Source organism: Danio rerio, chromosome 4 (assembly GCF_052040795.2).
Source record: "Danio rerio strain M-AB ecotype USA chromosome 4, GRCz13ab, whole genome shotgun sequence".
NCBI lineage: Eukaryota > Metazoa > Chordata > Actinopteri > Cypriniformes > Danionidae > Danio > Danio rerio.
Genome location: NC_141024.2, coordinates 10,049,594 through 10,071,571, shown reverse-complemented (window position 1 = coordinate 10,071,571; position 21,978 = coordinate 10,049,594). Strand labels below are relative to the sequence as shown.

General features: G+C 36.8%; 3 protein-coding genes across 58 annotated transcripts in view; 2 read left to right on the top strand and 1 right to left on the bottom strand.

The window, feature by feature from the left end:
* shank3b (SH3 and multiple ankyrin repeat domains 3b) overlaps positions 1-9,308 on the top strand; it is a 38,995-nt gene extending 29,687 nt beyond the window's left edge. For 4 of the 26 annotated variants that reach the window (XM_087247978.2, XM_087247981.2, XM_087247979.2 and 1 more), the window contains exons 14-24: positions 84-159; positions 389-471; positions 556-680; positions 1,299-1,434; positions 2,023-2,103; positions 2,402-2,422; positions 2,867-3,003; positions 3,487-3,589; positions 3,752-5,627; positions 6,482-6,858; positions 7,545-9,308. In XM_087247978.2, the coding sequence (XP_087104104.1) occupies positions 84-159; positions 389-471; positions 556-680; positions 1,299-1,434; positions 2,023-2,103; positions 2,402-2,422; positions 2,867-3,003; positions 3,487-3,589; positions 3,752-5,627; positions 6,482-6,858; positions 7,545-7,621 (3,092 nt within the window). In that variant the 3' untranslated portion in view covers positions 7,622-9,308. Of the gene's footprint in view, positions 1-83; positions 160-388; positions 472-555; positions 681-1,298; positions 1,435-2,022; positions 2,104-2,401; positions 2,423-2,866; positions 3,004-3,486; positions 3,590-3,751; positions 5,628-5,809; positions 5,860-6,481 lie in introns of all 26 variants that reach the window. The other 22 variants (XM_087247968.2, XM_087247969.2, XM_087247967.2 and 19 more) reach the window with 12 other exon arrangements.
* Positions 1-15,171, bottom strand: part of LOC147844634 (uncharacterized) — a 50,153-nt gene extending 34,982 nt beyond the window's left edge. For 23 of the 30 annotated variants that reach the window (XR_015482644.2, XR_015942385.1, XR_015942386.1 and 20 more), the window contains exons 1-2: positions 14,903-15,158; positions 12,502-12,562 (exon numbers count right to left, since the gene is read on the bottom strand). The gene's annotated coding sequence lies outside the window, so the exon portion shown is untranslated. Of the gene's footprint in view, positions 1-2,864; positions 2,954-12,501; positions 12,563-14,902 lie in introns of all 30 variants that reach the window. The other 7 variants (XR_015942388.1, XR_015942389.1, XR_015942396.1 and 4 more) reach the window with 3 other exon arrangements.
* Positions 12,121-21,317, top strand: tymp (thymidine phosphorylase). Of its 2 annotated transcripts, XM_087248007.2 has the most exons (10): positions 12,121-12,171; positions 12,825-12,997; positions 13,098-13,294; positions 15,311-15,409; positions 16,793-16,922; positions 16,995-17,113; positions 17,766-17,928; positions 18,122-18,349; positions 18,555-18,695; positions 20,695-21,317. In XM_087248007.2, the coding sequence occupies exons 2-10, from the start codon at positions 12,862-12,864 to the stop codon at positions 20,847-20,849; spliced, it is 1,368 nt and encodes a 455-aa protein (XP_087104133.2). In that variant the 5' UTR covers positions 12,121-12,171; positions 12,825-12,861; the 3' UTR covers positions 20,850-21,317. The 2 variants fall into 2 exon arrangements, with proteins under 2 accessions (XP_087104133.2, XP_087104134.2); XM_087248008.2 differs by lacking the exons at positions 12,825-12,997; positions 13,098-13,294.
* The last annotated feature ends 661 nt before the right edge of the window (positions 21,318-21,978 follow it).

The following is a 21,978-nucleotide window of genomic DNA, read 5'->3' as shown; positions in this document are numbered from 1 at the left end:
GAGTCTGCACAAAAGCTTAATATAAAAGTATTCTGCTGTATAACGTTCAGATATCATTGTTATTGATGTGGACTGTTTCTCAGAAACAAGAGAAGACCGCACCAAGAGACTATTCAGGCACTACACTGTTGGCTCCTACGACAACTATACCTCTTACAGGTACTGTATACACTACACAGTACATACATCGTGCTGCATATTTTGAAAACGCCATAGATCATCTAGTCTTTCTGAGAATTTCTGTGTTTTTTTTTACCATGCATACAATTAAAATTAATTGAGTAGAGTGCTACTATGTGTTTTCAATCTTGATATTTATTCTGATTATTCCAAGTGTGGGATTTTGGAAGTGCAGCACCTCTCACTATTGATTTCTGTAAATGCACAGTGATTATGTTATAGAAGAAAAAAGTGCAACGTTGCAGAAGAGAGACAGCGAAGGGTTCGGCTTTGTGCTTCGGGGAGCTAAAGGTCTGAAATGCACACATGCACATGAGAGTGAATGTAATCCTCAAACTGCGCAGATGCTATAAATAGATGTTTTTTTCTTATTAGCTGAGACGCCCATAGAGGAGTTCACACCTACTCCTGCTTTTCCTGCACTGCAATACTTGGAGTCAGTGGACCTGGAGGGAGTGGCGTGGAGGGCAGGATTAAGGACAGGGGATTTCCTCATAGAGGTAAAAATGTTTAAAGAGTCAGTTTACCACCACAGAATGAAACTCAAAAACCTGCCTAAATTAAAGCCCGTTGATACTTAAATAACTCAAACAAAATAAAGCCAAGGTGAAATTAGTTTGGAGTTTGTTTCAGAAGTTTAAAGCCAGCTTAGTTAATTCTAGTGAAATTACCAAAAACCAAAATGACTTATGGCGGAGATAGGAAAAGGACATTTAATAAGATCCCTGAATAACACTAGGGGTGTTAGTTGTCTGGTTGTTGGTTTATTAATAAAAAAAAGTCTAAAATTGCAATGTAATGAAAGTAGCAATACATCTTCTGTGTTAGTCATCTGAGTGAAATGTATGTACGTAGGGAAACAATGTTGCATGGGGACTTATGAATGAGATTATACTGTATAAATTGCATAAATTAGAAGATAAGTCTGTCATTTGATTAAAGTACAATTAATTTATTTTAATGAAGCATGCAAAAATGTGTCATTTACCAAAACATTTTTAAATACACTAAATTAATTTACATTTCATGTTGACTTTTTAGACTGATGAATGTTCTTGTGCATCTGCTGGGTTTCTACTTGTGTTGCATCTTTCTTTATCTCTCCCCACACCTCTCAGGTAAATGGTGTGAGCGTAGTAAAGGTGGGACATAGGCAGGTGGTATCACTGATTCGGCAAGGTGGAAGTCGGCTAGTAATGAAGGTGGTGTCTGTTACACGCAAACCTGACACTGGAGACGTTGTTCGCAAAAAAGGTTCTTACCCTCAACTCACTTTAATGCATACACAATGCAATTTTATTTAACTGGACTTAATGGAACACTCCACTTTTGTGAAAATAAGCTCATTTTAGAACTCCCCTAGATTTAAACAGTTGGTTTTCACCATTATTTAGTCCATTCTGCTGATTTGCGGGTTGGTGGGGGCATTTTTAGATCAATAAATTGGATTTGAGCATTAGCATTTTGCTTAAAAATGATTAAAGTGTTTTATTAATTTTGACTATATGGATTATTTCCAGGTGCTGCATAATAGTTGAGCCTGTTGCAACCATAATAAAGCAGCAAAGTTCCTTGATTATTACACCACAACAAGAATAGTTTCTAGCCATATAAAATAGCAACTTTTAATTTTCCATCAGCCCTAGAATGCAATATAACTACAGAAAAGTCAAGTTTTAAACAGAAAAAAATGATCAAAACTCTGCAGCGAGATGCTAATGATAATAAAATGAGCCTATTTTCAAAAATGTACAGTGTTCCTTTAAAGAACTTGAACAACTAGGGACTGCTGCAAAATGCTGCATTATAAATATTGCATTTCTTGTTCCTTCTGATAATTAGCCCCACCACCTCCCAAGAGAGACCCAAGCACCAGCCTGACCCTGCGCTCAAAAAGCATGACTGCAGAACTGGAGGAGCTGGGTAAGACAGATGCTCATACAAGCAAGCAAACAAACAAGGAAACGCACACCTTCTTGCATTACGCTAGATCTCAGATAAGTTTAAACAGCTGCTATCATTAAATTCGAGGGCACAATCAATTTTTCCAGCAACAGTCTGCATTCAAATTAAAGTCTGTTCTTTCTGTGAAAATGATACAGCTATGAAAGGGAGTGTGAGTGATTGTGCTGTGATAGCTTTGCTCATTCATTTCTAATGAAAAGTGCACACATCTATGAGCAATATCAGGAACTATAGATTTGTCCTTCTTGTCCACAAGCGTCAAGGAGAAGGAGGGGAGGTAAGATATGGAAACAGTCTCACGTCGTTGATATCATTTACTAGTTTTATATTATGGTTAGCATGTGATGTCCTGAATGGATTTGTTTAACCTTTTTTTTAGCTTGTGCTTTTTTTTGCCTGAGATTTGTATTTAAAACCCAGTAGTGTATGTGTTTGTTTTTCATTTGTGGATTTTAGAAAAACCATATGTACAGTATGTGCTTTATGATGTATTTGTGAATATAAATGTGTTCTTACAGACAGTGTATATTATAAACATGTGTAATGTAATGTAATCTGTGTTTATATAGCACATTGTGATATACGTACGTGTGTTTTCTAGTGCATTAGGTAATTGTGTTTGGTCTTCTGTGATTTGATTTTGAGGACGGACCAGAGTGCAGCTTAAGAATGTGTATTAAGTGTTTCTGTGCATGTGTGCATCTGTGTGTATCCCTCACAGAGAAGTTGGATGAGATGTTGAGTTCGCCAAAGGAACAGGTTGTAGTGATGAGGCAGCGGCCAGTGGATTCAGACTCCAGAGCAGCCACTGTGAAACAGAGACCCACAAGTCGCCGTATCACACAGGCTGAGATCAGTGTGAGTCTGATACACATAAACATATGTCATTTAAAAATAAAAAGTTCTTTTAAATCAACATTACAAAAATCATATATACACCATTTAAATATTTTAAATATAATTATAGTTTATTATTAAAAATAGATTTACATCAAATTTTCTAAAATAAAATAAATAAATAAAAAACACTAATATGCAAAGCCTTTGTTTTACAGTATATTGCAGTAGGCAATTTGTAACGTAGTGTACTACTACTAGTGTTATGCATCACCACTGTAGAACAGTAAACAAAATTGTGCCAGAAAAATCCTGGCTGCTGATCAGCTTTTGTTTATAATGCATATTGTCTTTAGGTTGGAAAATGGAATTAGCTGTGACTGCATTTTATGTGCGTTTCTTTAATACCTGATTAATCAGAAACTGTGATTTGCTTATTGTTCTGATAATATCTGAAGTTTTGCCAAAATCTGACTATGTGTGTTTTTTGTTGTTCTTTTTTAGTCTTTGTTAGAAAGGCAGGGTTTGCCAATAAGCGAATTATCTTTGGCTGTAGACAAAAGTCACATGCAGCTCCCTCGGGGGATGTCAAGAACCAAGTCATTTGGTAATGTATCAGACGGCACATGCATACACTAACATTCTCATTAAATTTCCCTTTGCATTAACTAATGACACATATATAAAAAAAAAAACGCTGTTTAAATATAATTATCAACAGCAATTTAATCCTTGTTCACAACAAGTCTCACTGAGAATTGTTTTATAGGTGCTCCTGAGGATGATAGAATCTCAGCCCTGATCGGAGAGCATCGCTTTCCAAGAAGTTCCTCAATGACTGACAGCTTTAGACAAGATAGCATCCCACCCCCTCCACAGACAGCTCCCCCACCACCTCCGACTCCCTATTTCCTTGATTCAGGGCCACCTCCATCCTTTCTTCCACCTCCGCCCCCTTCACGTGCTGCCAACCAGAGTCGCTCAAGCTTCCGCCCAGGAGCAGAGCCGAAAATCCATGGCCCAGTCACAACAGATCGCCAGCGAAAAACACGCTCCATGATCATTCTTCAGGACACCAGCCATTTGCCAGTGGAGCCTACCCCTATTACAAGACCGCAAACGCCTACCTCTGGACCGGTTCCTCCAGAGCGTGGTCGTAGGCGTGGACCACCTGTGGAGAATCCGTATGCTAATGTAGGTCGATTAAGTGCTGTCTATACTCCCACCAAACCTCAGCGTAGAAAGAGCCCACTAGTCAAACAAGGACCAGTCGAGGAGGGAGCTGCTGCTCATTCTAGCCGAGACCCTTCTCCATTGGGAGGTTCACGAATTCCTCACAGCAGCCGGGCGGAGCAGTTCCAACAGCAGGTTCTCTCTGAGCGAGCTAGGATCACACCTCCTGGGGCTCGACGCAGGCCTAGCGTTTTTCTGTCTGTAGAAGGGGGAGCAACAGAGCCACAGACAACTCCATTACTCTCTCAGTCTCACTCAGTGGATGAGTTGGCTGAGTTACCTCCACCTGCACCAATGCTCTCTCCTGGCCCACCACCAGGGGGGACAACTTTTATACACCCTCTAACAGGTCGACCACTCGATCCTTCATCACCTTTAGCACTTGCACTGGCTGCACGAGAACGTGCACTTAGTGGCCGAAATACACCCACCCCCACACCTTCGCCCACACCTTCGCCCACTCAAGGTAGAGCAGTGGAAAGGCCCGAGACAGAAGGAGGAGCAACACCACCTGCTCCTCTTGAGGCTCCTCCATCTAATTCCTGGAGAGATGAACCAGTCAGCATCACAGAAACGGCCAGCCAAGTGACTAGTGGTAGCCCAGGGTCTGGAAGAAGCCTTGAAGAGGCGCTCGCTCCACCCGGGGTGCAAAATATCCAACCTGCGCTGATGGATACAGAACATACCCCACCAGCAGTCCCACCCACTCTACCTTCCCCTGCCCCTACTCTTTCCAATCTGACTGCTCGAAGTATGACTATGAGCTCAGAGGAGGAAGCGGAGCCCTACACAGTGACACTTCCCCCTGCATTGCTCTCATCCAGTGATGAGGAAACCAGAGAGGAGCTTCGGAAAATAGGCCTGGTTCCACCGCCTCAACCTTTTGCTAATGGCCTTCTAATTAAAGAAACATCCAAAGCCACTCTGAGCATTTCACCTAGCGGGTCACGGCCATCCATTGCTAAGACCTCCTCTGGTAAAGCAAGTGATTCAACAGCAGACTCTGGGGTTGAAGACCCTCATATGGAGACCACCAGTACTGTTTCCACAGTCTCCAGCATGTCCACTTTGTCTTCAGAGAGCACAGACTCCGCTCATGCAAGCAAACCACGTTGTGGGGTGGGGCGTGGTCGCCCCGCCCATCTCAGGGACCCACTGCTTAAACAGTCATCAGACAGTGAGCTGCTTCCACACCCACCCAGCACAGGCCCCAGCCGTCCACGCTACCTATTCCAAAGACGTTCCAAACTGTGGGGGGAGGAGCCCCGGGCCCAGATGGGGTCATCAGATGAAAGTCGGCCTGCTGCTATGGGGGCAGAGTTGCTTAGCAAAGACACTCATTCACTGGGTGAGGAGCCACCAATGGGAGCACCACTTGACCCTGGCAGGAGATCGCCTGTGGGAGGTGCCAGGTAGGACAGAGCTGATCAAAACTGTGCCAACTTTAGCAAGCACACGCACACCTGCATGAAACACTGCACAAATGTCAATATCATTTAGCAATACACCCAATTGACTTTTGACACCCTTAGCCACACATCTGGTTAAACTGCCTTTCCATAACACACATTTGTGTGTCTGTATGTCCTTGCAGATGTGAGGAGAATGGAGGAGAGAGTAAATCGTAGGTTTTTAGCTCTGTGGGTAAAAACAACTCCTTGTCTAACTAACTTTCACTAAACCCCTTACTGCAGCCATTAGTTAAGCTGCAAATGCTACTGTGGGCTTGTCTTAAAAGGCTTATGGTAGTTCATTGTGCAGTAACTGAGGCATTTCAGCTTCTGTCTGTCTTTGCGCAATGAAACTGGAATTTTCAGTGTACCACTAAGGGACAATCGATTAGCTTTTCAATAAAAAGTCAAATGAAACAATGTTGAATTTACATTTAGTTTATATTGCTGCCTTATAAATGGTGAGTTTATTGCAGCAAGTTTTGGATGTTTACAAAATGAATACCAAAAGCATGCTGTGGTGGAAATACTGCAATATACTAATGCATTTCTTTATACCATTTCTGAGGACTCCAGTTTTATAATAACTGCTCTAACTGTCATTTTATTGCATTAAGTTCTTACTGCATGCTCAGCACTATTAGTATTTTCACAAACCCAATGCTTCTAGCATTGGATCCACTTTCCTTTTCTCTTACATTAGTTTCCCAGTAGTTTCCCAAAAGTACCACAGTTAAAACTCTTTCTTTGTATACCTTTTTGCTTCCACTAGTCCTTTCTCTCTCTTATTATACTCTTATTTTGTTCTTTCTTAGACTTTTTAGTAGTTTAGGAGAGCTTCACACCATCTCACAAAGGAGTTACGGCACCACCTTTACAATCCGACCTGGCAGCCGATACCCAGTGACCCGTAGGACTCCAAGCCCTGGAGCCACCCCAGAACGGAGTGAACCATTGGGGCCTGTCCGTACATTCGGCCCACATCACCACCATCATACAATCCTCAAGTCTTCTAGCCTAAGTTTGCCACAGGAGCCCAAGGAGGTTCGTTTTGTCATGAGGAGTGCTAGTGCTCGAGCCCGCAGCCGCTCTCCATCCCCTTCTCCATGTGCCTCCCCCTGCCCCTCGCCGGTACTGGGAGCCCCTCTCCTGGCCCTGCGACCGTTCAGACAGCGCCCCCTAGCACTGTGGAGTAAGTATGATGTGGGAGAGTGGCTAGAGAGTGTGGGACTAGGGGAACATCGTGCACGCTTTTTAGAGCATGAGATTGAAGGAGCACACCTGCCTGCCTTGACCAAGGACGATCTGGCAGAGTTAGGGGTGACACGGGTTGGACACAGAATGAACATTGAACGTGCACTAAAGCAGTTGCTAGAAAGTTGAGGAGAGCTGAAATGCAGGATGTAGTGCCATCACAAAATAATTAAATTGTACTATTCAATTTTAAAGTTATCCCGAAGTCTAACGCCATAGATTCCAACCCACTTTGTTAGCACTGCACAGCCATTATATAATACAGATTTCTTTTTCTCCCAAGCACCCCTGATTTAACACCCACAAACAAAATCCACTATTTCCTTACTAGTTTGCAGCCTACTAAGTGTAAAAATAACATGCTGGACGGGAGAGTGGACCTACTGCGCAATATCTTCTATTTACAGCTACAGGTCTTAGAAAATCAAACTGGCCATGTTTTAAATGGATCTTCTGCACAATAAATTATATAGCCAGCAAGCAGCCATCTCTTTCACATGCCATGTTTTATAATCAAATGATGATGATGAAAGTGTGGCAAACACTACAAACTGCTTTCACATTATCAGAGGAATTTTAGGAATATATTCACCATCTGGATTTGTGTGCATTTCTTGCTTCCAGGAGAGAGACTTCTGAATTTAGAAAGCAGTGTCAACTTGGGTGAAAAAGAAAAGAGCGGAAACCTCTCCTGTAAATAATGCCAATGCTTCCAAGTGCCCAGAATTTACAGTTTGCTCACCGGCCATCTTGCAACTCAACAGTAGATAGCCATGTTAATGGTGATGATTATAAGATGAATTGCAGCAACTGGACTTGGCATGTGAACGCAACATGTTCAAGTAAGAAAGGATCTGACAATCTGCCCTAAACTAGGAGAAAAACAAAAAACTTCTCCCAATACAATACAAGTGTGGCCTTGAGGTAATACTGCCGCCATCTAAAATTTATTAAAGATAGATATTTTCAATCACTACATTCAATTTTATATGTATATGATATATATGGAGTTATATATTGAGAAAAAGAAGAATGTATGAGAATAAGGTGAGATATACTTGTCTTATGCCCTGTGAGATTGTGTCTTACTTTATATTTGTTATTTTATTTGTCGATTATCAACCAATTCCCTAACACGAACACAGTTACTCTTTTTTTTTCCCCATGGTATAACTTGTGATTTGTGAGTTATAAACGCATAACCTTTGGACTAGTTCATAGTCAGTTATTTAAGAATTTCATAATTACAAACAGACCTTTTTTTGTCTATTATGAACAAATGCTCAGTAAGACTGTATGTGGAATAACTGTATTTGTTTAAACAGGGGATTTGAAATACTATGGGTTGTAGGTATACATTTATTTGTTACCTTTTGTATATGAGAACTCGGCATCAGTCAGTCATTTAAAGCTGGACAATTTGTGAATTGAACATATTTTTCTTTGACATGATCATTTTGGTTATGTATTGTGCAATTATTCATTTGGAATTTGAGTCTTTTCAAGGCTTTCAGTTTAGAGCTATACAAGCAAAACTTGCTACCTAAGGGCTTTTAACACAGTCAGATTAAACATTATGTTATTAAAAATCTGTTTCAACGCGAGTTTATAACTAAAAGTAATAACATGGCACATAGGTAAACACCAAGCTAGTGTTTATTGGCCTTAAACAGCAGTGTGACCCTGACCCTAATGACCCCATTTCTAGTAAAAGGTGTCTACTGTACAACCAAATTACTAAAAGAAGTGAATATACTGTGAATATTGAATTTGTTTTTCGAGTTGTCATTTTAAATTTCCCAAGATCTCCATTTAATTAACCAAATGCTGAGATTATATTGTGTCAAACATTATATGGTAACTAGCTTGACTGGTTTTGTTGTGTTTGGTAAGCTGGAACAGTAGGTGTTGCTATGGTTTACACATCTAACTGACAGTTCAACTCTGCCAACTAAGGAGAAAAATCCTCACACTTGTCTCTCCTCTGGTTGGTCAATTTGCACAAAGATGTGGGTGCTACTGTTTATAAGCCATCTGCATAAAATATTATTGTACTTCCCTCATCTGTCCCTGTTTTTCTCCCCCTCCTCTAATCCTCACTCATTTACCCTCCTAAACACGATTATGTAATTAATAATTACTGGTGTAAGAAGGGTGTGGCAGCCATATTCATTTAGTTTACTACTTTTAGGAGCTCTCTCTTCTGTTGTTGACTTTTTTTTTTTTTTTTTTTTGGACGAAGTGATTTGAGGATCAAGCTTTTTGGACATGTTTGCTTTCAAATGAGAAAATGTACACAAAAATATTATTTGACTTGTCTGTTATTAAAGATCATCTCTCAGGCTGTGGGGATTAATTCAATAATATATCACTCTTCTGTGGAGAAAAGGTATGGGGTCATGTTTATTCCTTTACACATTTCAGCATATCCAAAGAACTACTTAAAAAGTTCAACAAAATAAACCTATAAAGGAATTTTATTATTAAGATGAAACAGCACAGAACATTTATATATTCATAGAGCCCAATCTCATGAGGAATCATAACTATTTAACGTATTGTCAGAAAAGTGGCTAATCATATAAATTCATTTGAACGTCAACCCTAAACCTGAGCAAATTGTACTAAAATGTATAAATGAAATGGTACATATTAATATTACTAAGAATTATTTATATTACTATTAGTATATTAGTACAAATAACTAACTCAAAACGAAACATTGTGAAAATGTTAAACCGAGGTCCTGACTCTCTGTGGTCATAAAAAAATCCCATGCCACTTCTCGTAGGGGTATAACCCCGGTGTCCTGGCCAAATTCCCCTCATCGGCCCTTACCCATCATGGCCTCCTAATCATCCCCATCTACTGAATTGGCTCTATCACTCTCTCTCCACTGCACCAATAGCTGATGTGTGGGAGCACACTGGTGCCGTTATCCTGAGGCTGCCGACCAAATGGATCATCCAAGTGGATGCTGCACACTGGTGGTGATGTGGAGAGACCCCCTTCATGATTGTGAAGCGCTTTGGGTGTATAGCCATACACAATAAATGCGCTATATAAAATTACATTACATAACGAATTGCTGTGAGATTGCATTTATTCATCTAAATTGCATTGATTCATCTGTTTCTCAACCACGTTCTAGGAGGACCACCAGCTTTGCACATTTTCTATGTCTCCGTAACCAAACACAGATGATTCAGATCATCAGCTCATTAGCGAAGACTGAAATACATGTAATGGGTGTGACAGAAAAAGGAGACATCCAAAACATGAGGTGTTGGTGGTCTTCCAGGAACGTGGTTGAGAATCACTGACCTAAACATCATTCTCAGCACTGAGGACAAATTCAGGACTTTATTTAAAAGTATATCACTGTGCAAAGGTATGTTTTATTTACTTCTAAGCAAAGAGTGATTTGGAATTTATCCTGAGTGGATCACGTTCATTACTCAGTCTCTTGTACGTTATGTGCACGAGCTTAAGCACAAGCAATAGATTTGAATCTGCCATTCACTTAAATGTCCACTGTTGTCACTAATAATAAGAGTTTCTGAATTCTTCATTGAGCCTCTTTAATTTATTCGAATACATTCCAAACCTTGCTAACTAAATGACCAAATCAAGAGAGAAGAAAATGGCTATCTTTTAATGACGCTCATTTACTGCAAATACAATCGTCATGCTGAGAGAATATTGATTTCTGTGTACCCACTGACAAACCACACTGATTGTATACATATTACAGAAATCTGCCTGAATATACAAAAGATATAACTATATGTAATAATGTCACATAATAGTTCACAAAATATTTTTTTAGTGGTGCATGTTGTCACTATGCAACGTGTCAATGCTAATTTGTAACAAGAAACAGTAAGTAAATCTAAAGTTCTTTTGAGGCAAGTCATTTCACTTGACGGCCATCTCTGAAACACCTCTCGGGCAGTATGCTCAGGCATTCTTTTTGAATGGGGAAACCTCAAATACTCCAAAATTGCTTGCCAAGGTTACGATAAAACTTTATATCAGGAATCAACAATAAAATTAAACAACAACTGTGTCTTTAATTTAATTTCTAAACGTTTGAATCACAAAATCAGAAGAAACTCACGTCTGGTTTGAGTACCTCCCCTGGAGAATCATCAGTCTATAGTGATCGCTGATTGGCCCCAGTACTAGAAGGCGGGGCTTTACTCGCCATATTGACAGTTACACTTTTCCCCATTCAAAACTATACGAGTAACACATCTTGTGTATTCTATAGTCTTTGCTAAATTTTATACATCCATGTTCAATCACAAATCTGTTTTCCAACTATTTTGAACAGAAATCGCAGCAATAATTTAAACAAATACAAAAATTAATAATTCATAAAACTGCAAAACTAAAAAAGTGTCACAAAATGTTTTTGCTCAAGCACAACTGTTAATAATAAATGGCATTTAAAAGCACATGCAGAGTTCAGATGCAAAAACCTCTGCTGTCTGAAATTGGATTCTAAAATGACATATTTTTAAGGCTCCTGTGTGTAGGTTGAGTAATTTCACTTTTATTGCGATGAATAGGTTATTTTAATTGCATTTAAAGTGACATAACTAAACAAACATAGGAGCTGGAAAAAAATAGAAGATTTCAGACGACACAAAGGTTTTTGCATCTAAACTCTTTATTATTTAACTTTTACAAATATTAAATATGGGTGATAATGTAGTAGTTTACTATTTATATATAAACCATTTGAGGCCACCATTGCTAGCATATGGTTGGAAACAAGATTTGTGCAACTGGACTTTTGACTCAAAACCTTGGGTTACTACTGACAGCTCTTCTGACAATTCCATCACGTGACAACTTTCCCAAGTCTCACAAAATGCTTAACAGATGGGTTATATTAAACAAAACAATGTTAAAATATACTATATACTGACAGTAAATAAATAAAAATAAAAATCAAGCTGTTTAAATTTATATAACAATACTCATTTAGGATTTTGTTTTTAAAATAAGCATCATAATATATTATATAATTATTATTTAAAAGGACTGCTGGAATTTATTGGCACTCGATGCTGTAATTAATGATATTGCCTAAGGTATCTGCAGATGTAAGCCAATGGAGATCTATTGACAGTGCAGGCACGTTCATGACACATTAACCAGCCTCTTTTGAATGCACGTCTGGGTCACTGGCACATGTTCTGACAGCGTGCAGTGATTCAGGTGGTTTTACTCTGCAGCTGAAGTAAGTAAATGTTTGTTTCACTTTTTTTTGTTTTTATCACAGCAACCAGATGTTGAAGTTGAATATTAAATAGTCTTGTGCTAATTGTAGACACAGAAAACAACATGTGTTATTTTTCTACAATTTCCGAGTGAACAGAATTGCTTAAAATCCTGAAAGGTTAGAGGGAAAAAATATTAAGAAAAAATAGTTTGCATATGGTGTTGTCTAATTAGAGGTTTAGTCATGTTTTTTCACTTTTAGTCTTGAGTTTAGAAAATGTTTTTTTAGCTATTTGAGGCATTCTGATTGCAAATGCTTGCAGTGTTTTGGAGATCATTTATTTCTTACCGCTGTAGTGAATGGTGATTGGCTGAGGTCCCAACTCCTTCATTCTCACTTGCATTCATTTCTAGAAACACAAAAATTGATTCATGATATTAGATTTAAATGCACAAAATACAGTGAAATAATTCAATAACTATTAAATACTGTACTTTTCTAAATTATCTAACTTTCTAGTTTTTATTACAATATTAAAAGTGATTCTTTAAATATTGATCTTGCGTAACCTTAAAGTGAATGGATCACAAATTTTATCAACAATTGTACAGCATGTGTTAAATCTATTATGCAATATTTTAAAGTTCCTGTTTTATGCCTCACGCATGCAGCTCTTGATTGAACAAAAACCCATAATTCAGTGTAAAGATGTCATCTGAAGATGACACAATTAGTTTCCCTGAGCTTATAAAGCTGAAACGAAATGGTGGACAACTCAGTCTGGCAGAAATACACACTTTTGTGCAAGGAGTCACAACAGGAGCCATCCAGAAAAGTCAAATCGGTAAGAAGATGATTAGAAATCCAGTGTACATTAAAGATAAGATAATATGAAAGCAATTTTGGTGGATTTTTACAAATACAACTATGTTGCACCTGCATAGGCGCAATGCTAATGGCAATATGGCAGAAAGGCATGACTGATGAAGAGACCCTGGCATTGACACGAGAGATGATGAACTCTGGAGATACGTTTAAATGGCCGAATGAATGGCTTGTTTTGGACAAACACTCAACTGGTGGGGTTGGAGACAAAGTCAGCCTTCCACTCGCTCCTGCTCTGGCTGCATGTGGCTGTAAGGTATGGGACGTGCTAAAGAATAATCCATGATGTGCATTATGCAATTTTAACGCACAAGTAGAGGCAAAGTCCTGTTCACCCTCATATATATGAGCATTTCCAGCATTATGGATGTGATGTTTGTAGTAGAAATTCAAAACAAGTATATGTTTACATTATTTTGAAATATCTGTTTATATTAGGGCTGCGCAATATATCGTTGCATATGCACATCTGCAATAGTCACATTGCAGGATCTGCAATGTTGATTTGGGATTGTATATTTTAGGATTATATATATATTATTATATTGAAATTATATAGCCACAGTTCAAAATAAACAACATTTGTGGAGTTACTGCAGAGTTAACCCTAAACGGAGTAAAGGTTTATCATTTCCACATGTTTTTTAGCGCTAAGAGCATTCAGACACAATGTTTAATAGAAAACTATTTTATTGAACTGTTTAAACAGAAAAGTCTTTGCAGTGTTATTTTAAGTTCGGCTTTTCTTGTTTTCTAATTTCTATACCTGAACACGATTTGACTATTCCTTGAAAACCACAAAGCACTGTTTTTTTTACTGTTATATATGCATATTACATTTCATGCATGATTTGTTTCCCTACAAAATCATGCCAATCGCTTGTAAATTAATAAATTGTTTCCAAATAGGGCTATTCAAATCATCTGGTGAAATCACAATATAGAACGCAGAAATACAAAATATGCAATAATACATAATAATACAAATTTGTATAATACAAAATGCCTGATTTTTCTAATATCTTTTTCTAGTAGTTTATATTTTCCAAAACAACTAACCACTTGTTGAGTTGTGGGATCAGAAAAATATCAATCTGTTAACATTTTTTATATTTTAATTATGGAAAATTAACATGCATTATGGATGTGACGAAAAAAGTATGCTAGTTTACAATATACAACATACTTTGCATAAATTCTGTGAATTAAACTGCCAAACCCCAAATAAATTTTGCTAACAAAAAGGATAAGAGTTGGCTCACTATAGAACAAAAATTATTTTTACTTTAATTTAAAATTTTTGCATTTATGAGGAAAAAGCTTTGTTATGCATGTGACAGATGTGAAACTGTCACTTATGTGAATTGCTCATGTGAAATTAAAAGCACCTGTATAAAACTTGTTTTTTTAAAAGTGCTAAAATATTAGTTTTTTTTTTTTTTTAAATATGTGTTGTAATTTAAGAAGACAGACATTTAAACCATTTTAAATAATACAATGCAATACATTTTGGGTTGTTTTTCCACCAAAACTCATTCCCCATGAGGAAGCCAGGATAAGTAGAGTTGTAGTATGGCACAATATAACATAGACCTAAACTATGACTTAAATGACATATGTAGTAGAAAACATGAAACATTTAAAACATTTCTTCGTTTTTGGACGCCATTATTTTAATTAACGTTAACTTAACGTTAAGTGGAAAGCGTTTGACATTTGCGAGGATTTTGCATCTTTACAAGAAAATATAATCATGCTGGTCACTATTTACCACCATTATAGACGAGTTTTTATATAAATTACTTTTATATTAGTTATTTTGTACTGGGGTAATGTACGTTAAAAATTTGATTGTTTGGTTTACCTGTAGCCGTGCGTCGTCTCTACCAATGGAAGTCGCGTTTTTGTTTGACACTTTACAAAAACATCGATGCTTCGTCCTCTTTGCTTAAATTCAGTAGTGTTTATAAACATTACGATGATCCGGATATGTTTTGGTGAGGTTATTTCAATAATAAAGTTGTATCGCGCTTCATCATTAATCGTTGGTGATTTGGTGGTTGGTGAACCACCTGTGCGTTCAACAACAGTCAAACGTACAAGCAAACCCAGCCAATCACAATCGAGTATTCTGACAGGCATCATAAAGTAAGCAAAACATTCTCTTCTCTGACTGTTTTTACCGTCAACCAAGATAATGTATAACGTTAGCTAAGGTAGAATTATTTAAGACATAAGTGCATATTGTTTTATTGGATAATGAATATTTTAGGTGCCCATGATAAGCGGGAGAGGACTGGCACATACAGGTGGCACACTGGACAAACTGGAGTCTATCCCTGGGTTTAACGTCAATCAGTCGGTTCAACAGGTAATGACGAGAGATAAAATGCCCTATATATCAAGTGATTAATTTTGGTATACTAACTATCCGACTAGTAAAAAAAAGGTTCAAATAATTTCATCCTTCGGCGTAATCCCTTTATTCATCAGGGGTCACCCCAGCGGAATGAACCGCCAACTTATCTATCATATGTTTTACACAGACAGCGGATAACCTTCCAACTGCAACCCAGCACTGGGAAAGTTCAAAAATGTTATTCTCTGATTAAAATATTACAGTTTATACAGACATAACTATTACAATAATAACAACCAAATACATATTAAATTATTACATATTAAATGTTTAAAATGTAAGTCATTTATTACAGTTATTTGCTATAAATTCAAAGTACTTTCAATATGACTGCAAAAATGAACCAAGTCATTAGTAGCAAGTAGGCTACTAACATAATCTGCTGATTTTATCCACCCAGACTAAATCCTGTATGTTTATTTAATGCAATGATATTTAATTTCTTTTAAATTAATTTTAAAATTAATTAATTTTAAATTTTTTTGTTGACTTTAATGCTTTTTTGACTTTAATGCTTTTAAAGCTTTTTTTTTTTTTTTTTTTTTATTCATCACAGCATGACGTCTCTACCTTAATCAGACATACGGCATACACAGTATTTCCCAAAACACTTACTTTTGCTTTAATACTTGACAAAACTCAGTTCATGTAGGGCTGCAGAGTTTATACCAACCTGTAGATTTAAAAACAAATGCAGGACTCACTCAATTAGCTTGATCAGGTGTGTTTAGTCATTCATTTATTTTCTTTTTTGGCTTAGTCCCTTTATTAATCAGGGGTCGGCACAGCGGAATGAACCGCCTACATATCCAGCATATGTTTAACACAGTGAATGCCCATCCCTGGGAAACATCCATACACACTCATTCACAACGCACAATTTAGCTGACCTAATTCACCTATAGCCCTTGTTTTTGGACTTGTGGGGGAAACCGGAGCACCCGGAAGAAACCCACGCAAATACGGGGAGAATATGCAAACTCCACACTGTTCCAGCTGGGACTTGAACAAGCGACCTTCTTGCTGTGAAGAGACTGACAATTCACCTATAGACATGCGCTATAGGTGAATTGAATAAACTAAATTGGCCGTAGTGTATGAGTGTGTGTGTTAATGTGAGAGTGTATGGGTGTTTTTGCATAAAACATAAGCTGGATAAGTTGCTGGTTCATTCCACTGTGGTGACCGCTGATAAATAAAGGACTAAGCCGAAAAGAAAATGAATGAATATCTTCATTTTTAAAACAGTCCTTTTTAAAAACACTAATAAACACAGCCAATATAATATATTTTCATCATTCATTATTTGATTGATCCTGCTTAAATGAATTCCAGGTCAAGCAGATCCTAGAGGATGTAGGCTGTTGCATTGTCGGCCAGACAGAGAGCCTTGTGCCAGCAGATCGTGTTCTCTACGCCATCAGAGACGCCACTTCCACTGTTGATAGCCTTCCTCTTATCACAAGTAAGATTATTCTGGACAGACTGTGATAGCCGTGTTATTTCTGGTAATGATTTTTGTCCATGCTCTGCTCAGGCTCCATCATCTCCAAGAAAGGAGCTGAAGGTCTGAGTGCTCTTGTGTTAGATGTGAAGTTTGGCAGAGCTGCTCTGTATAAAGATCTGGACAGAGCTCGCAGTCTCGCTCAGTGTCTGGTAAGAGGGCTTTTACTCAAGAGAGAAATAAAAATAACATCGTCTCACTGTAAAAAAATATTTGTTAATTTAATTTCCATATGTTGTGATTCACAGGTGTTTTCCATTTCTTTATGGATGTGAATTGCATTATGGGAAGTTGATCTCTGCTCTGTTGACTTTTGATGTTTACAATAGAACTCTACAGTTTAACAAGTGACTTTTATTGACATTTTAGTAATAAAGGTATAAAGTAATATAATGTATAACAGATGATATATAGAAAAATTAGTCAGTAAAATAAGAGAAAATGCACTGGCAGTTTATCACAAGGCTTGTGTATCGTAATATACAACACCAACCCACACAATATTTCACTTTAACCTATTAAAAATGTTATTAATGGCCACTTTTCCGAACTTTACAAGGTTAAAGGTTGTTGAAAGAAAGATCGAGGTCCCAAAATGCAATTCAAAAGCATAAATAAAGTGGGGGGAAAAATAAAACATGAATCCCAAAATACGGAAAACTGATAATTTATGGATATTTTTTAGTGTGATGAGATGGATTAAAACACCATCTGGTCACATGAATGGGAATGTGTCTAATTTCCCTACTTGCGATCAAATCAACCAAAAAGTCAGCCAAAAACAGAGAGTTCATGTCTCAACAGGTCACTGCCGGGAACGAGTTAGGTATAAAAACAGGGGCCGTGTTGAGCCGAATGGACGCTCCCATTGGCCAGACTGTGGGAAATGCAGTTGAGGTGTGTGAAGCACTTGAGTGCCTCAAAGGAAGAGGCCCAGATGATCTCAGGGAACTAGTAACCAATTTAGGTAAGGGGAAAGACCCATCTACACCAAAGTCTCTTTAAGGCAAGTCATTTCGTTCAGTGGCCATCTTTGAAACGCCTCTCAGGCTTACTGTCTGAATGGGGAGACATCAAATTCTCCAAAATTGTTTGCCATTGAATGAATTGTGTGGAATCCAGCACTTACTACAGTGTAAAAGTAAGTGTGTTATATTTAGGTGGGCATCTATTGTGGATGTGTGGCCACTCTTCAACTCTGGAGAATGGGAAACATGAAATCGCTGTTAAACTGAAGAACGGAGAAGCCCTGAATAAGTTCCAGGCGATGCTGGAGGCTCAGGGGGTGACTGCAGATGTGGCCCGTTCCCTGTGCTCGGACGAGAGCCGCTACTTTGAGTATATGAAGCGTGCGGCGAATCAGACAGAGCTTAAGGTGCCGAAGGATGGTAATTACATTTTGTGTTCTCATTTGAAAATCAAATATGTTAATTTCTTTATGTAACTCTAACAGCACAGGCAGGATTATACACAGATCTCACCGAGCTCGCTATTAATATTCACTGTTATTCATCTATATGCAATCATCACATCCATTATCTCTGCAGCAGCCATTGTGTGTGTGTGTGTATGTGTGAACTGTTTGATTGACAGGAGCTGTTTTGGACATTGATGGTTTGGCTCTGGCTGAAGTGCTGCACAAACTAGGAGCAGGACGTACTAAATCAGGAGAGAAAATCGACCATAGTGTTGGAGCAGAGATGCTGGTTGAGATGGGACAGCTGGTGCAGAAAGGTTAGTCTCAATGATAGCGATGCATGGCTGTGCTTGGAAGGAAAACTGAACATACTGGCTACTATTTTAAAAACAAACACTTTCTGGGCTACAGTAAAAGTCATGTGACCTTAACACATGGCTTGTTTACTTGATGAACTCATTGCCAGCAGATATCATCTGAGAAATTAAATGTTGTTGTGAATTAAAAAGGACCAGAACCAGTTTATTAGCATTTCTGCTTTTAAGTTACTTAAAGTTTTATTTTAAGAAATTTTGATCAAAATTGCTTTGTCCTCCAGTCCTACAAAATAATGTCCTGACTGATAATTATTTTGTTTCAGGCTCTTAAATTGCATGTCAACTAGAGGCCAAAGTGCATTGTGGGATGGATATACAGTGCTCAGCATAATGGAGTACACTCCATTTTAAAAATGAATATTTTTCTCCATTTCTCAGTGAATATAGGCAATGTTTTTAGGTGCATTTAAACAAAACCGACTTATTAAAAAGATGTATTTATTAAAATAATATTTTAATCGGCAAACATATTCACAAATTTAAAGATAATACAATTCAAGTCAAATATTGCAAAAATAATTATAACCTACAAACTTTCAACTAAAATTTTAACTATTTTGCTTCTCTTGATTTTTCCTCTTTTTAAAATTTGTCTTTAATATTTTTCTCCAACATTAGACATCTAACGTTATCGTGAGTTATTTTGTTAGATAAGCTCCAGATTTGGCTTCAGTATTAGTACTAACTAATCTAACTAATATGCACAAATATAATATTGTATAGCTTCCTATTAAAATATGAATTTAAAAGATAGATTTGTGAGAGGTGTACTTATATATGCTGAACACATTTTTCCACATAATTTAGAAATTATTTTATTAGAATGAAAATAAATAGTCATAATTGTAGACTTTTAAATTATATTTAAAAAGGTCATTATATTGAGGTCATATATCTTTTTTTGGGGGGGGGGGGTACTGTTTATATTGTGAAATTCTGTTTTTATTTTATGGGTTTATATCTTGGAATTCAGCTTTTAAGCAATAGAGTTTATATATTACAATTCTGACTTCATTTCTTGGCAATCTAAGTTTATATCTAGTAATCCAGAATTTATATTTAAATTTATAATTTACATTTCGATATTATAGCTCACAATTGTGAATCAGAATTGCAGGAAATGAAGTCACAACTGTGAATTTTAAACTTGTTGATTATACTTAAAAAGGTAAAAATATATAATTTTAATGATTTATAAGTTTGAGTTTATATATTGAAACTTATTTTTTGGTGATTCTAGGTTTATTCTTGCAATAGTTTTTTGCATTGTTATTTCTTGCGGTCACATTTGTATATTACAATTACAACTTTATTTCTTGGCATTCTGTGTTTATAGCAATTCAGAATTTATATTTTTACATTTTAACTATTTTGTGCAATTTCAATTTTATAGCTCACAATTTTGCATCAGAACTGTTTGAAATGAAGTCAGAATTGTGAATTTTAAACTTGTAAATATCTAAAAAGGGGAAGAAATGGTCTTTCTGACTTTAATTTTTGATGATACTTATTTTATGGTGATTTTAGGTTTATATCTTGCCAATTATTTCTTGAACTGCATTTATATATTACAATTGTGACTATTTCTTGGCATCCTGCATTTATATCTAGCAATTCATAATAAATATTGTTCAACTTTTACTTTATTCTTTGGCATTTTAATTTTTTTTTTCACCTATTAACATCATTCAATTCTGAATCATTGCTACCTTTCCCATAATGTAGGATGATTCTACACAAAACATTGTTTCCAAAACCAAAAGGTCATAATTGATATATATATAATTTTATATATTAATAAATGCAATTGTAGAATAATTCAATGTGTTGTAAAATACACCACCAACTACTCTACCATAGTTATATAGCCTATATTTTTGTGTAGTGTTTGTGTTTAAGCCCAATCGGTCTATTAATACTCCATTTATCCAATTGGCAGGTCAAACGTGGATCAGGATTCACCACAGCAGCGTAGATCTGAGTGCACAGCAGCGTTCTGACCTGCAGAAAGCTTTGGTCATTGGCCGCCAAGACCAATACAAAGCTGCATCTCGTATAGTAGAATTCATCCACCCAAATCACCACATGTCCTAACACAACCTCATTCAAGACTTTTGTTTGTGAAAAACATTTCACTTTCAGTGTACTGTTACCAAGAATCTGCATTGTTTATATGACTTTGATGAGCAACGGTGACCTTTGAGCTCACATCTGGAAAATCGTTAAACATATTTGCTTACCAGTAGCTGCAGTATTATTGTCGCCTAGGTCTGCTTTAATCCTGTCCTGGAGCTGCAAAGACGAACAGATCTAATCCAAATCACCCAAACTAAAAGATCAAGGCCTTCAGGTTGAATGTGTAAATTGCATCCAGGTGCGTTTGTTTGGACCTTAGCAGGAAGGTGGATCTGCTGGAGCAGGACTGAGTTTATATTCACACAGATATATAAAACACTAACCTTAAAAGACGTTTGTGTAGTGTACATGATGATAACCAAGGATATTTATAAGCTTTCAAATGAATTGCAAGAAAATAAAAAAAGTTCAGATTCTACTATGGGATTTTTGTCTGGACTTTATCATTTTTGTGGTGTATTAAACAGTGTAAAACCCAAAAAGTTAAGGTAACTTAAACCGTTTGAGGAAACCGATTGCAACAAACCATTTAAGTTCAAAAACTAATCCTAATGAGTACTGTGAACTTAAGAAAACTCAAACCAACTGAGTACTGTAAAACCCAATAAGGCAACTCAAATGGTTTATAGCAATTGGTTTCCTCAAACAGTTTGAGTTAAAAAACTAATCTATAGGAGTAGTGTAAACTTACTCCATTAAGGTAGAAGTAATGAGGCTTTAATTAACTCATTACCTTCAACACTGAGTTCAAAACTCTTTTCAAATGAGTAGAACTAACTTTCAGTCTATTTTGAGTTAGTACACTCATTTCATTTGATAAAGTTGACTGTTGGATGTTAGAGTGTAAGAGTTTAATTGTTAATGTATCAGTTCAGTCTTTTGTTCAGTTTTTAATCAAATCTACTAATTATAATCATGACTTTACTATTGAAAATTGATTAATATATATATATATATATATATATATATATATATATATATATATATATATATTTTTTTTTTTTTTTTAATCATTAAATGAAGTTGGAGGGTAGAGTGATCTTTGCTGCCACATAGTGGTTTAAACAATATTTATTATTGAAGTGTT